At 41.4% G+C, this 16,632-nt stretch overlaps 1 protein-coding gene across 1 annotated transcript; it reads left to right on the top strand.

Annotated features, from left to right (window-relative positions):
* The first annotated feature begins 1,812 nt into the window (after positions 1 to 1,812).
* LOC139913580 (carboxypeptidase Q-like) lies at positions 1,813 to 16,593 on the top strand. Its single transcript, XM_071901634.1, has 10 exons — positions 1,813 to 1,972; positions 2,360 to 2,575; positions 2,870 to 2,986; positions 3,210 to 3,417; positions 4,686 to 4,893; positions 9,027 to 9,138; positions 9,828 to 9,919; positions 12,071 to 12,166; positions 13,005 to 13,110; positions 16,433 to 16,593. Exons 1-10 carry the CDS (start codon positions 1,813 to 1,815, stop codon positions 16,591 to 16,593), a joined length of 1,476 nt encoding a protein of 491 aa, XP_071757735.1.
* The last annotated feature ends 39 nt before the right edge of the window (positions 16,594 to 16,632 follow it).

Genomic DNA, 16,632 nt, shown 5'->3' with positions numbered 1-16,632 from the left:
GGTAAGAGGTGATTTGGTTATAAGTCAAATTTACAATACAGAACCCTGTCTTAATAACCTGTCTGCCCTGTCTGAGCCAGTCATCCAAGCTTGGCCTTTCTCCTTCACCTTTATTTAAAAAACACACAGAGAATTGTTTTTTTTTACACAAAACATAGGAGCCAATTATACAAGTAGTAAAACCATCTCCAAATTCAAATTCCTATAACAATTTGGCTAAATATATTTTAATCTAGTATGACATTTTTTTTCCTTTAAGTCTGGGGCCCTTCGTAGAAGAAACCAATATCCTAAATAAGATGAGCTTCATGTAAAATCAGTGTGAGATTTTGATAAATTTCTCATACTTTTTCAAATTTTGCTCCTGAAAAACAAACTTGGAATGTCTCACACAAAACAAGCAAAACATTTCCTGCTTCCATACAATATAGGCCAATATTACTTCAATGGTTCAACCCTGTCCAGCTCATCAGCTTCCACACAGGTTTTCTCATGGAAGTATTAGCAGTAGAAGGCTATATTTAAAAATACTATTTAACTATTTAGAAAGCATAAAGTGATACAACAAAGCTATGACAGTTTACAAGCATAGCTAGCAAACGTGAGCTAGTTAGCTTTAGGCTAGCTATAAATAGCTAACTTAGTCAAACTACAGACATATTAGATTGTCATATACAAAATGTAATAACACTGTCCAAAATCATGTCTCCAGCAATCTGTACCATTCCAGCAATGTTTGCTCAGTCCAATGTTAGCTGCGGGTGAACTTAAACACCGTTGCAACACAGTAATTTAGCAATTAAACAAACGTACCTGGCCATGAACACCCACCTGAAATCCGTTTGGTGAACCCAGATAGATAAGAGAAAAGCTCAAAAGCCGTTTTTCATTTGGATGATTTGATAACAAAAAGTGATCTGCCACTAGGCACACGGACCGTTACTGCTGCAGACTCTTCATGCTCATTTGTTGAGTTTGCAACATTTATTCATTTTTTGGAGAAAGGTAAGCTCAAACTAAAAGCCTTATGGTATGAATTTGACTTAATTTATACTCGACGTGTAACGTTAATCATGTTGCTGTATTGGACTAAGGTCACACAGGTTAATTTACAGGTCTTATAAGTTAAGTTAAGTTATAACATGTTGAGGGAGTCGTGGCAACATTCATATATCACCATGAGTGTCGTTAGTTTAGTAATAAACAAGTGCAAGGGACAGCAATACAAAGTCAACTGGAAAGGTAAGGAGGATGTTTTGAGACAGCTGAGTTACAGATAGCCTGCTTACTCTATAGACATTAAGCTAGGAGCTAACGTTAGCAATGTAATGGCAACTGGTTACTCTATCATCCAGTATCATCCTTGCATCACAGGCTTGCTGTTTGAAAAACCTTAAATATCTTTTAAAAGTAAAAGGAAAAAAAAGTATTCTGGAAGGTACGAGTAATATACTAAAATAATTCAATTGGAATCTCATATTATTATGGGACAGTCTCTGATATGACTATGATTTTTGTGTGATTTAGAATGAAGTCCTAGTCACACTGATTAACAGTTTTTTCCACTAGTGAAAATATTATTGGCCCAGCTCTCCAGCTGTAAATGAACAGAGGAGATATCCATTAAGACTAATTCAGTTAGACTGTAGTGACTATTTTTGTTTTGTTTCATCTTGTCAATATTAATTTGTATGTTGAATCAATTCTGTGCTGCTTATTACAATGCATTTCCCTATTAGGGGTTAATAAAGCAGCTATCAATCCATCAAGACTTTCACATGTCTAACTGTACTGATATTCTTCTTTCTCCAGATGGCTCGGGAGGGCAGAGCACCCTTCCTCCTCTCCTCCCTCTCCCTCTTCATATCTTTCTCTGTCCTGTTGTCTCTCTGTGACTGTAACCCTCGCTCCACTCGCTCCGAGGGGTCAACAGATGCAGCCAGGGTCGAATCCAATGGTACCGCACAGAATGGTACAGCAATTCCTCCTACAATCAGAAATGTAGTCAAGGATGTAGGCCTAAGTGTGCAAAGCAGGGCTGGTATCAATTTATTTTTAATTTAATCAAATAAGGAAGTTGATATTCTTCAAAATTGAAATATTGAAAAAAAAAACAGTGGCATGGGAATCCAGTAACTGAGAACAAATGCTGGATCACTATCCATGAATTACAGGTTCTGTTGAATGTGAATACATTGAACTGAAAGTGAATTCACCCCAGCTCTGATACATACAGACATCCCTCTCTATCAAGGGTCCTGGGCTGAAAAGTGTAAGAAAAGTTAAGAGATTCTTGATGAGAAAGAAGACTCAGAGGAAAAAACTGATTTTCTTTTTGTGTGTTTCTGTGTAATCCCAGTCTCAGACATGGTAGCGAAGGTCGCAGACTACGCTGATGTGGCCAATCAGATCATTGACCTGGCCGTCTCTGGAGCCGCCCAGCACCGCTCTTACAGACGGCTAGCCGACTTCACCGACGCCATAGGGCACCGCGTCAGTGGCTCACACAACCTAGAGAAGGCTATCGATTACATGTACAAAGCTATGAAACAGGATGGGCTGGATGTGCATCTGGGTGGGTCTGTCTGTCTAACTGGATGTGTGGACTAACTTTGCCATCAAATACATGTGCAGCACCGTGTGTATGTGTGTGTGTGTGTGTGTGTGTGTGTTGGTTTGGGGGTAAGAGAGAGAGAGTTTTCACCTAGGTGTGATACGTGCGTGGTGAAGAGAAATATCAGACTTCAATTTCAAATATGAAGGGATCTCTTCCAGCAGGGTCTATTCCGCTGCTAAATGAAACAGTGAGATTTGTTTTTCTGACACCCCCCACCCCTCCACCCCCCCACTCTCTCCTTTTTTTCTCCAGAGCCAGTCAAGGTCCCCCACTGGGTGAGAGGAGAGGAGAGAGCGGAGATGGTCGCGCCAAGGGCCAAGAATCTGGCTATACTGGGACTGGGCAGCAGTGTGGGGACACCACCTGAAGGTAAAGATCATATTCATACTCTATTACACTGTATAATATCATATAATATGCCACCCTATACTGTATAGAGTATACTCTATAGAATATCAAATAGAACATATGACATTCTAATTCTCTCTTCCCTTCTCCCTCCCTCTCTCTCTCTCTCTCTCTCTCTCTCTTGCTCCCTCTTCCTCCCCCCTCTCTCCTACTCTCTCTCCCTGCTTCTCTGTTCTCTCCCCAGGTATCGAGGCTGAGGTGATGGTGGTTCGGTCTTTTGAGGAGTTGAAGCTTAGAGCCAACGAGGCCACAGGGAAGATTGTGGTCTTTAACCAGCCGTTTGTCAGCTACAGGAAGACGGCCTCTTACCGGGAGAACGGTGCCTCCAAGGCTGCTAAAGTAGGAGCTGTAGCCACACTCATCAGATCCGTCACTCCATTCTCTATCAACAGGTATCTATCTATCTATCTATCTATCTATCTATCTATCTATCTATCTATCTATCTATCTATCTATCTATCTGTCTACCTATCTATCTATCTATCTATCTGTCTGTCTGTCTTAAAAATATGCTCAAAAGTTTGTGTACACTTTGACTATACATTCTGCTGTGCTACTAAATAACATAGAAACTGGAAAAGTCAAATAAAAGAAAGATCTAGTGTGCACAAGTACTCGCAGTAGTAGTAGTAGTAGTAGCAGTAATAGCAGTAGTAACAGTAGTAGTAGTAGTAGCACTAGTAGTATTAGTAGTAGTAGTGGTAGCAGTAGTAATAGCAGTATAGCAGTAGTAGTAGTAGTAGTAGTAGCAACACTACTAGTAGCAGTAGTAGCAGCACCAATAGTAGCAGTAGTAGTGGTAGTAGTAGTAGTGGTGGTAGCAGTAGTAATAGCAGTATAGCGGTAGTAGTAGTAGTAGTAGTAGCAACACTACTAGTAGCAGTAGTAGCAGCACCAATAGTAGCAGTAGTAGTAGTAGCAGTAGTAGTGGTAGTAGTAGTAGTGGTGGTAGCAGTAGTAATAGCAGTATAGCGGTAGTAGTAGTAGTAGCAGTAGTAGTGGTAGTAGTAGTAGTGGTGGTAGCAGTAGTAATAGCAGTATAGCAGCAGTAGTAGTAGTAGCAGTAGTAGTGGTAGTAGTAGTAGTGGTGGTAGCAGTAGTAGTGGTGGTAGCAGTAGTGGTGGTAGCAGTAGTAGTGGTGGTAGCAGTAGTAATAGCAGTATAGCAGCAGTAGTAGTAGTAGCAGTAGTAGTGGTAGTAGTAGTAGTGGTGGTAGCAGTAGTAGTGGTGGTAGCAGTAGTAATAGCAGTATAGCAGCAGTAGTAGTAGTAGCAGTAGTAGTGGTAGTAGTAGTAGTAGTGGTAGCAGCGCTAGTAGTAGTAGTAGTAGTAGTAGTAGTAGTAGTAGGAGTGGTAATATTCAACTGTATAGTGTGTTTGCATCATACTACTGCTAATCCACTGCAGTGCTGAGAGTTTGAGAACACAGATGAATAACACAGATGAACACAGATGAATAAAATCTTTGGTCTATTTTGTCAAGAACAGTGTCTACTGGTTCAAATCCTGAGAAAGGGAGGTAAAACATTAAGTACTGTTGAAGTGCCTATGGGCCATGCACTTGACCCCCAACTTCTTAGTCAGCTAGTCTGGCTAATTGAAGGTCAAATCTCTCTCTCTCTCTCTCCTCTCTCTCTCTCTCTCTGTCTCTCCCTGTCTAGTCCCCACACAGGATGGCAGGACTACCATGATGGAGTGGAGCGTATTCCCACAGCCTCTATCACAATGGAGGACGCGGAGCTGATGAGTCGCATGGTGCACAGGGGACAGAAGGTCGTGGTCAAACTCACTATGGGAGCCAAGACTCTGCCGGACGCCGACTCATTCAACACAGTGGCTGAGATAGCAGGCTGGGAGCACCCTGAGCAGGTAGCACGCCCCTCTGACTCATCTGTCCATCTGTCTCATCACGCCTCAGTCCCTCTCTGTCCACCTACCTCGCAAAACAAGAATCACACCCACTGAAAAATAGATGGGTCAGAGGCGGAGCTGAACAAGAGCTGGCCGGTTTCAATCTGTGCAAGGGAGTTGGATTTGTTAGCTAGGCAACAGAACTTGGTGTATAAATAGTCATTTTTTTTCATTTTTTTTTCACAAAGAGTCTCTCCATCTCTGACTCCTTTTCTCTCTTCCTTAGTCTCTCTTTCTCTCTCTTTTCCCCAGTGAAGCTACAGCAGTTTGGTGGGAGGAGGAAAGAGTGGTGTAACTTTGCTGACTCCACACATTCCCACAGCTGTTTAGTTTGCCTTTATTTTTTCTGTATGCATGTGTGTGTGTGTGATCTGATCTTTCCAGAGAAACACTTAAGCTCTACTCAGCTGGAAATAGTGACAAATACTAGACATTATTACAATATTTTTAATGGTTTCTATGGAAAGACAGCACTATGGAAGTCTACTTTTAACATGTTGGGTAGACAAAATCCTCCATATCCATCACAAACCTGAACAGACTGCATTTTTCACAAATCATCGCATTTTTGCTGCAATGCAGTCTAAAAATCTCATGATATTTCACTGACTGTGATTTATTTCACAGTCAGTATACTGTGCTGTATATACCTTGTTTTTAATTTTCATACTTAGTATGACTAGGCGGCTGCTACATTAAATAGTTAAGTGATAAAACAATGGACTTCAAGGAACAACAGTTTAAAAAAACGTTCTTTCTGCAGCCAGTATCTGGTCTGGGACAGCTACAGCATAGCAGAGAAATGAGGGAGAGGCTTCTGGTTGGATCTGACTGAAATCTATTTAAGTTTTCTGTTTACATAACCTTGAGATGTCACCTGTGTGTCATGCGCTTAAGGCCGGTATGAGATTTCAACAGTGTGATTGATGAGTCGTGTGGGTGTGTAGGTGTGTAGGTGTAAGCTGCCTCGGGCATGGGTGTTTTTCGACTTCAGCTTCATTGTTAATGAAGTGTGTGTGTGTTTGTGTGTGTGTGAGTGACAGAGAGAATGTTGTATGCATGTAAAGTGGGTTTATCTTTTGGTTTCCTGGCTGGGAGTCATCCAGTCATGTGCCAAAGAGGATCCTGTACACTGTGTGGTTGTCTGACAGGAATATTGGTATTATTAGATGACGGTGGATGCTGGTTGCAATGGGAATCTAGACAAGATTACTGACTTTTATTGCTAAGTGGGAACACAAGCTAGTTCTGCCTCATTCTCATTGCGTACAATATACTACAAATGTTCCCAAGGCTCGTAATTCCAGTGGACTCCCTTCTTTACATAGTCTCTTCAGTGGAACTTGTGAATGATGAAGTGGAACTACCCAAAAAAACAAAAAAAAAAGTCAGTCAGGAGACTTGGATTAGAGGAACGGAACAGCACTGATGTAAGCTGTTGCTATTCTGATCTGGGAACCAACGCTGGTCCCTCATTATAGAAAAAGGAAATGAAACACATGGCATGGTGACATCATCTCTTTGGAGTGTGCACACCGGCAGCAGTGGAAATTGTGGCGTGTGTGTGTGTGAGCATGTGCGTGCGCACATAGAAAGATGAACAGTTGAGGTTTAGTGAGTCATTTCCACATTTAGCCTTTCAAAACCACTCAGTGTCATCAGATGGTGATGGATTGGTTGGGTTGTTTTCCACCCACTAAATTATTAGACTGTCCACCTGAGTTATTCAATATATATTTTATATCTTGTCCTGGTACAGTAGAAGACTTTTAGTTGATTTCCACTAGTGTCTTTTTCAGGTCAGGGATGTTGTCTGGGTGCATGGTTATGCCTCAAATGATAATCCTGATTATTTTGCTAGCTATTGTGATCATTAATCACAAACTGGTCTAAACTACGTCTTTTCAAAGCAGTGAACCAAATCTAAACATCTATTTTGTACTTGGCTTCTCATAATAATGTAAGCTATGTTGACTTTAACATATTTAGCTGTCTCCACTGTCAACAGACTGTAAAAAGCAATGCTACCAGGCATAAAGTGAGACTAGTAACAATTCTAGTCAGTTAGCTGTATCCTGCAAGTACCCAAATAGACTACAGTATGTTGATCTGTAGAGGCCAGGATAAAAGAATAACAATACAACAGAAAAAAACTATCCATATTTGGTTGAAATCTTAAATGTGACCATCCTTGAAGTATTAAGTGAAGTACAAATGTCTAGTAGCCATCCAGCATTGGAGGTAGACTGAACTAAGGGATTTGTCATAAGCGGGTAAAAGCCAGTGTGTTTGTGAGCAGACAAAGTCAAAATACAAAGAGTCTACTGTAAAATCCCTGATGCCTTAACCTCGGATAAATTCCGACATGGAAAACTTACTGTACATGTTGGAGGAAATGGGGTGAGAGGTACGTCATTGGGTTTATCATGTAGACAATTCTGGCATCGCAGAACCGCTCCACTCTGCAGTGATTTATTGATCCTGGCTACAGCGGCATGCCTGTATGTGTGTGTCTAATGTGTGTATCCAGAAGATACATCCATTCATATGTGTCTAAGACATAGCAGACACATTATGAACATCGTGCACGGTATAATTTACCACAGGGAGCGAACAGTACTGTAGGGACAACATGTACAGTGGACATTCCTCCAGAAATGTTTTCTTGGCAGAGTGGAAAGGCCACTAAAAGCAAAAGCAGTTACACATTTAAAGAAATACTAATGAACTTCTTTTACTATTTGAGGTGTGCTTGATTCTACTAGATAGACTGTGAAAGGCCATGACATTTGCATGATAAGATAAATCAAGCACTCTTTTCTTCAAGCACTTCAAGCACTATTAAGCATTCAAAAATATCTTTGTTTTTGTTTTTCCCCAAATTGGCTGTTTTCTAACAGGGAACACACTGGCATGCATTTTGATGGGATACATGGCGTCTGGGTCATTGTCCCGGCTGTCCTCCGTCAGGTCAGAGAGGGTTCAGTAACCTCGTACATCAGGTCAGGTACATCCCGCTGACTGGAAGCCCACTCCTTTTAATTCCAGGAAATGGGCATGTCAGTTTGTACTGTGTGTTTGCCTGTTTGCTTCCTATTTCTCTGTCTGTGTGCAGCAGTTTGTACTATAAAATACTGAGTCGAGTTTGCTGAGACAAGTAATTCAAGTAAGTAGTTTAGAATCCATATTTGGCAGCGTAGCTAGCATTAAACTAATTCACATGTGTTGTTCTCTCTGTTTTGTGTCATTGATGTTTGAATAAAAACTATCCAGGAGATCATCTGGTTCCCATGCCGGTTCCATTGGGATCACTGCTATGTTCCCTGAATCCTTGAGTTAGGACACATGACCACAAAAAAGAAGAAGTTTGCATTCCACCCTCCTTATTAGTTTTTCAAAGATAGGCAGGGAAATAAGATATAGAGTGTGAGAGCATAGCTGCTCCCCAAATATCAGATAAGTTGTCCTGTAAGTAGTTGAACATCATACATCCAAGATGCTGCATTACACGACAGTCTCATCAAATACAATATACTGTATCATCATGTACACACAATATATCAAACTGAATTGACTTACATTGAATTAAAGCTGGTAAAATCCCCCCAAAGAGTTTTGAGTGAATACAAACCTGAGGGAACGTAGGGTCAAACTGGATCTGTACTCAGTATTGTTCTTAAAAGTTCGGAGTCAGAGTGGGAATCTGCACTGATAAAAGTGGTGCTGATGGATCCCGACTATGAATGTGTTCTGTTGTCTCTGTTTCACCTGACATCTTTCAGATTGCATTAGTTACCATGGCATCCAATGGAGTGGGGAGCTTTCAGAAAGACATGTGACTCCGATCTAATTTGCCTCTTCTGTGTGTGTGTGTGTGTGTGTGTGTTTGTGTGTCTGTGATTGCGCGTGTGCTACGAGTTTAAGTAGGTAATAATTTGGACTGTCAGGATGTGGGTCAGTTGCCATGATCTCTGTTTCTCTCCCTCTCTTTCTCTCTCCCTCTCTCTCTCTCTCTCTCTCTCTCTCTCTCTCTCTCTCTCTCCCCCTCCTTCTGTCTATTTCTATATCTCTTTATCTGTCCTCCCTGCTAGGTTGTCTTACTGAGCGGTCATTTGGACAGTTGGGATGTGGGCCAGGGCGCCATGGACGATGGGGGAGGAGTCATGATTTCCTGGGAGGCCCTGTCACTCATCAAAGACCTAGGTAACAGAGACAGGCACACAGGCACATATAGGGAGAAGCACATACACACACACACACACACACACACACACCAAAACACACAGAGAAGCTTAGACAGAAAGAAACATTCACAGAGCAATACACACAAAAATTTGCATAGACAGGAACAAGCTTACACAAGTATATATAGAAGCAGTCAAAGTCAAGTAAAGGATTAACTTTATTATTTGCTTTATTTAACCAGGTTGTCCCACTGAAATCAACAACAATCTTCTTTTCAAGGGAGACCAGCCCAAGAAAGTAGCATGAAAACACATGTAGAAGTTGTACAGAAGCAGCATGCAACCAATGTACAAAAGCAAAATGCAATTGAAGCTACATGAAAGGGAGAGCCAATTAAAATGTTCTTTCTCAACGCTCCAATAGTCAGTCAATGAGTCATGAAGTGGGAGCAGAGTACATGAAAGCACTTTTGCGTAATTCAGTTCTGGACTTGGGAACAAATAAAACAATTCCTGTGACTGTAAACAGTAATTTCTAACTTTTGTAGAGACACGAGAGGACAAATAATTCAGAAACAGACTCAGAATGCGGATTGGGCAGGTCCGTCAAACTGAGAATACAAGGTACAATGACAAGTGAGAGCTTTATGCCTGTATCTGTGTATGTTGTGTGTCTTTATATGCATCTTTGTCTCTGTCTGTTTCCAGGTTTGCGTCCAAGGAGGACTCTGAGAGCGGTGCTGTGGTCAGCTGAAGAGCAGGGCGGAGTCGGAGCACAGCAGTACTATGATCTACACAAGGTACAAACTACAGTTTTGTAATCTGCTTGCAGTTCATAAATGTAACTGCTACTGTTGTTATACTGCTACCACATGTACTACAGAAATTGGTCCTCCTAGTATTACAGCTGAGCTGGGACCCGTCCCAGCACCCTTCAACACTTCTCAGTGGGATTTTTTGGGTGTAGGATGGAGAAAATACAGAAAACATGAACATAGTGGAAGCTGTGCTTCACTTAGGGATTGTCTTGGACTCTAAATTAAATTGTCACCCTTACACTCCTCTATGTGAAAACACAGAGGGTCCAATTTCCCCCTTAACCTCCATAGTACAATTAGACAAGCGTGTAACACCAGAACATAGTGAAGCACACTGCAGAGAGCGGAAGGTGAGTCTAACAAATAGAAATAACTCTGGACTGAGAACGGGACAGGACTTGGCTGGCTACAGACTTGGTTTCTGTCTTTGTTTAGGATCAAACCAACAAGTTGGACTCAAGTTTCTTGCCTTAGACCTGTGGCTAGCTAGCAAGAATGGAAAACAGAAATGGGCTGCACAGATTCCCATCTCTTAAATAAGCTGTTGCACAAGAACAGACTGAATGGTGGAAAGTGTACAGTTTGCTTAGTTTTACTTGTGTGGTCACTCTTTGTCAGATTTATTTTAAGATTATTTTAAAGGCATTATTGCTTTACTAGAAAGTTTACAGTAGAGTAACAGTAAACTTGATAAAAAGAGAGGGAGGGATGACATACAATGCAGGCTGAGTCATATTCAAACCTATAACGCCACAACAACCATGTATGATAAGCCACCAGGAGGCACTAATGTGAACCATTTTAATGCATTTAGTGTCAACTCCCTTGTGTGGAAAATGAATCAGATTTTGCAGTATAATATGTTGGCTAAGCTTGCAGGATTTACCTATTTTTAGGCTACTAATCTAGTCTAAAACTAAATGGAACTAAATGGAAACCTTAGCTAGCCTGCAGTATTTTATTCAGCCTGCATTACATTACAGAGACTTGGAAGGGTTTTGGAAGCGTGACATGGCCAGCAGCATTGGATAGCAATTTCTCCCAAGTCGGTCTTGAAGAAAAATTGCGGTACTGCACTGGACAGGCCTTGGCCAGCTACCAAACTTTTCTCTCTGCTAAGGATCTAAACAGAAATCTACAGTCAGATAGAGTTTCCTTCTCTATGGCTTTGGATCTACCAAGCCTGACACATAATACACTTGATTTTTTATGATTATATAATGGCATTTTGATTTTTGTTTCAATGTTTCTACATTTATTAATTTGATTAGTTTATAACTGAGGATGACAGGAAAGAAGGCAGAGAGGAGAGGGATGATATGAGACTAAGGTACTGAGCCTGATTAAAATGCCAAAAACAACAGTTCTGCTTATCTACCAAGAGTACACAAACACAAATAGACCAGATACAGTTTCAGTTAGGCAATCAAACACAAACATTTAGAAAAGGGGAGTCTAATCGGGTGATATGTCAAAGCTAACTCAGCCTTTTTTCTGGACACCTTGGTGTTGAATGTCTGGGTCAGGGATGGGGTTAATTCACTTCAAATCACTTCAAAATTACAATTCAAAATGAATTAATTTATTAATTCAAAACTTTGATTTTAATGTCCTTTACTGATTACAGAGCATTTACTGTGGTTGACTATGACAACCCTCTCATGCCAGTATTTAAATTTTAAAGACAAGCTATTTCCTGAATTGATTGAACTGAAAGAGAGTTGAACTCGAACCGATCGAGTGTAGAAATTCAACTTGAGGAAATTGCCTGGTGTGAATCCACCTTAACCCTCTCACTGTGCTCCGTGTCTAACCAGTAATCTACAGCTGGACTGAGGTCATTTCTTCTCCAGCCTGCTATTGTGCAATACTGTGCTGAATGTCAAGTGTGCACTTACTGGTTAGAAAGCAGCTGTAGTGAAAATGAACCAGGCTCATTCAAGTTCAGCTTCACCTCCTGAGACTTCAGGTGAGGTTAATTCACTGGCTCAACATTTTCACTGGGCTTGTGACAAAAGCTTGGAGCCACTTTTCTGTGACCCATGCTCTCTTTCTATCATTCTCCCTCACCCCATATCTGCTCTGTCTTCTTCCCTTCCCCCCCCACCCCCTCCCCCCCCCTCTCTCTCCCAGGTGAATAAGTCTGACTATAACCTGGTCATGGAGTCTGACATGGGGACTTTCACCCCGGTGGCCCTGCAGTTCACTGGCAACGATGCAGCACAGAAGGTACATCGTCACACAGTTATTAGTTATGGAAGAAAAGTTGGGCGTGGGAAATAAGTTTATTATTACAGTATTATGTCCACTCATCTAGTGCCAGGTCGCACCTCCCTTTGCCTCCAGAACAGTCTGAATCCTTCATGGCACCGATTCTGCAACGTGGTGGACACTGAAATCTGTTATTTGCCTGTTTGTGTCCCGCCTCCTAGCTTGCATGATTTCTTTTTACCTTTATGTATACAGGGAAAATCCCCAGCAACACCCTGCTTCACCTTCATACTCACATTCAGACCACTGGGAGCTGCCCAGTACAACCACAGACGGGGAGGGAAGGAGAGTGTGACTCACCCACATTTTTCCCAGCCGGTTCAGGGATTTGAATCAGCGACCTTTAGGTCACAGGCTCGCTTTCCTAACCTCCAGGCTACTGCCGCCCCCAAAGATTCTCAGACTTCTCCCCTCTCCAAGCTGTTTTTACCCACCGGACTGCCACTGACTCAGTGTTTTTTGTTTGTCCCACCATTCTCAATAAACCCGACTCTGTTGTGCGTTAAAATCCCAGGAAGGCGGTCGTTTCTGCTGCATGAACCGGTGCAGCACACCCTGGTCACGTGACTCAATGTCTGTAGGAGCGATCCTTTTATTTTAACGTGGTGGTGTACCTAACAAACTGGCCACAGCGAGTATACTGTCTAAACTATAAATTAAGATAACAATGTAATGCATAAGTCAGACAGTATGCATCGTGGAGCTTTGTTAAATCATGTTGAATTTTGTCTGAAAAGCACTGGCATATCATCAACGGTATTGTGAGCTGAGCACATTGTTGTATCTCTACTGACAGGTGATGGAAGAAGTGGTCAAACTGTTGGCTCCCATTAATACGACCCAGCTGGAGACACCCGCAGATGGGGAAGACATCTCACTTTGGATGCAGGCAGGCGTACCAGGTAGGTTTCATCAATCTGTCTGTTTGTCTCTGTGTTTCTCAGCAAGCATTTGACAGACGCTAAATATTCACAGGAGGATATTACGGCCGTTTCTAAAGCTGTTTTAATATGAATGTCTTTCTGTCACAAACACAGACAAGACTCTGATATAGGAAGCATTGCATCCTGTGGTTTTGGTTTTCTCATATCAGTATGGTTTGGTAGTAGAACTGAAAATGCTGTGTGCACAGAATCACATCCTTATTTACTGTAGAGAAACACAATAAAGAGAAATGGGGTTGTATTCACTTTTTAATTCAATTTATTGAAAATGCGGATTTAAACTGCAGTTCATTTATTAATAACAGAGAGAAACTGTGCCTCGTAATAGCTTTTTAGTTTAATTTTGGATGAAAAATTAGCTTCCTGAATTGATGAAAGTGGATTGACGCCTCAACCATGCGCAGGTATCTGTACTTTCTATTTGACTGTTTGTTTATCTATGTGGTTTTGGTTGAAGAGGTTTAGTGGTCCAACCTGACACTCTGTCTCTGTCTAGTTTTGGTAGAAGTGAAATTGCAGCGCACGCAGAAACACATTATGGTTTGACATACAGAAGAGGAATTGGGAACAAAAAACAGAACACACAAATAATCCTTATATAACCACACAAGTTAATCAAGAATGCGTTCTCTTTATTATACAGCAGTCAGTGACCTGGGGGATTAGCTGCTGGTGGAGGATGATTTACATACATACAATAACAGTCTTGCATTATGAGCCACTGAACAATTCCACTGGAGCAGCTGGGGGTTCAGTGTCTTGCTCATGGGCACTTTGACGTAGTTGTTTAGAGAAAGGCGGCACTCACTTTTACTTTCCCCACCATTTCCCAGCCGTTCTGGGGATTCAGGGATGCTTTCACAATCCCGCTTTTCTAACTTTAAAGGCTTCTACTTTATGAAAATATCATCTACTATTGTGATTATATTTTTCCATAACAGCGCAATCTCTTGTCTGTAGACTCAAAATGTAAAGGTTATGAAAAGTGAGCCTTTTAAGGCAATGAAGGTAGACAGTGCTGCCCTCAGCAGGGATGCACATTGGTAAAAGAGGTTTTCCTCACTCTTCTAGTAGAAATACGATGTTTCATCTGACTCAAGAGCTAGCGTTTCAATGGAAAAGGAACAGGAACAGTTTTTCATGATATTAGCCATGCCAACGTTTGTGTATGGCAGTCTGTAGAGTCAGCAGGTAGCTACACTAAACCCCACAAGTGCCACTGTATCATTCTCAGAAGCCAGCAGCAGAGTTGACTGGACAAGAACCATAAAAGTGGTTTTAAACCTCAAACAACAACTTTTAGCAGTCAGCAAAAGCACTGATTGCCTTATCTTATGGTGGTATGTGTTGGCTTGTGTGTGTGTGTGTGTGTTGGCTTGTGTGTGTGTGTGTGTGTGTGTGTGTGTGTGTGTGTGGTTGTGGTGTGTTCTAGGAACCACGTTGGCTCCTGGTCGTATTCCCATAATCGATTCCTATACCTGTTACAGTTTGAAAATAACACTAATTTGGGACCGTCGTCCTGTAACTAACATTATCCTGGTTTGCTTTTGTGTGATCGTTAACACCAGATGATGAATTTTGATTGTTACATTTTTATTTTTTTTAGCAAAGACAGCTAATTTTTCAGCAGTGTGGGGGCTGTCACTGTTGATGAATGTAGAAATAACACTTGGTCAAAGGTAACCAAGCAGTTAGGATACATTTTGATTTATTTTTTGATTTATTTTTTTGATTCTCCTCAACTAAATGCAGAAGTCCAAACGTCCCGGCTTTAGCAATGTGCAGTCCACAGTGCTAACATTGTTAATCACACAGAGGTATGAACGAAACTCCAGGGGAAGGATGATGTGAGAGGCTGTCTGATGAATCACTGAGACAATTCTGCTATTTCAACACTATGTTACTTCTCCCCCAACACACGCAAACACACACACACACACCACCCCCACCAGATATCATCAGCGTCATACACAGATACAGAGTCTACTTGTCAGCCCACACATTCCCCACTTATTGTACCTTTTCCCCAGTTGTATCTTTACAACACACACACACACACACACACACACACACACTGTCCCACTTTCCTCTCCTCCTGGACACTAGAACCTGGTAGCCTTGAGTATAGAGAAATTAACTTTTGATCGCTGGGTCACTGATTCAAATCCCGTTTAGGAAAGTAAAAATTGTGAAATGGGGACTTTAATGTCATCAATGACTAATGTCGGTCTCCCACACACTAACATTTGGCTTGGTTCCTCTTAATATTTACTAAAGTTACCAGGACACGAGTGCAAGGCTACTGGTAAAACCACAACAGTCAGGCAACATACAGACACAATACACAAATAAGTATTTTTTCCATATATTGTGTTCTTTAAGGCTGCAATATACTGTGCCAGGCAACATGATGGGAAACATGATGAGGCTGTACTTACCAAAAGTGAATGGGTAAGATGTATGGCAAAGGGAACCGCTAAACAAGAAGTTTCTATGTAATAAATGCAGGTGTGTCGGGGCAGTTCCTTTAGCTTGGATAACAATCCGCTTCCCTATTTACTGTAAGACAATGTTGCTGATCTCCAGTGTCTCCACATGCTGCCTTTGTATCATTATAAATACAACACAGTTCATACAGACGATTACAGAAACAACCATTTTATAGGAAGTATAAAGAAAAACACACAAACCAAGCATCAGTAAGTTGACTTTTTACCCCTGCCTGTGAAAACATCATCAAAAATTGTTCGTTTTTTTATCCATAACCAAACCAAAGCATATCCATGTTCTCTGTTTTTTTAACAATCTAACTGGGAGGTTCGTGATAAAAAGGGCAGCACAGTAAAAAAAATATTTTTTTTTTTGTGTTATTAAGTACAGAATGATGACAGAGAGGTTTTTCTTTCTTAATCTTCTCATGGTTCTCTCCCACACTCTGAATTTAACGCCTCAGGTTGTTTTCCACATGCTTGGATGGGACTGGAACAGCAACTTTGATGCTTTAACATTTCAGGAAATCTAGTTGTGTGATGTATTAGTCAGACCAGCTCTTCCATTCCACAGAAACGTCCCTGAGGATGCAACCAGATGCAAAGACGATATTTTTAATCTGAAAAAAGATATAATGGAGTCCAGAATTCCAATGTTTTTAATCAGAAATAAGACATAATAGAGTCCAGGATTTTCTTTAAACAGTTGAAACAGTTGATCAGAATTAGATGTTAATTATATTCTTAATCCATGTCCTCACTTAACTCTCTTTTCCTTGTCTCTCATCCAGGTGCTAGTCTCCATGTGGCAGACAGTAAATACTTTTGGTTCCACCACACTGAAGGCGACACCATGACCGTTCAGGACCCTCGGGACATGGACCTCTGCTCGGCATTGTGGGCCGTGGTCGCCTACGTGGTGGCAGACCTACCGGAGATGCTCCCCAGATAGCCAATCAACACGCAGGATACTGACCATCCACTGATTTGT

This window comes from Centroberyx gerrardi, chromosome 12, assembly GCF_048128805.1.
Source record: "Centroberyx gerrardi isolate f3 chromosome 12, fCenGer3.hap1.cur.20231027, whole genome shotgun sequence".
Lineage (NCBI taxonomy): Eukaryota > Metazoa > Chordata > Actinopteri > Beryciformes > Berycidae > Centroberyx > Centroberyx gerrardi.
Note: the sequence above shows the minus strand (reverse complement) of the source record. Positions and strands in the feature narration are given on the sequence as shown.

Coding starts and splice junctions, on each gene's coding strand:
- LOC139913580 (XM_071901634.1), top strand. CDS start 1,813: ATGGCTCGGGAGGGCAGAGCACCCTTCCTCCTCTCCTCCCTCTCCCTC. Junction 4,894..9,026: donor GCTGGGAGCACCCTGAGCAG/GTAGCACGCCCC, acceptor CCTCCCTGCTAG/GTTGTCTTACTGAGCGGTCA. Junction 13,111..16,432: donor GATGCAGGCAGGCGTACCAG/GTAGGTTTCATC, acceptor TCTCTCATCCAG/GTGCTAGTCTCCATGTGGCA.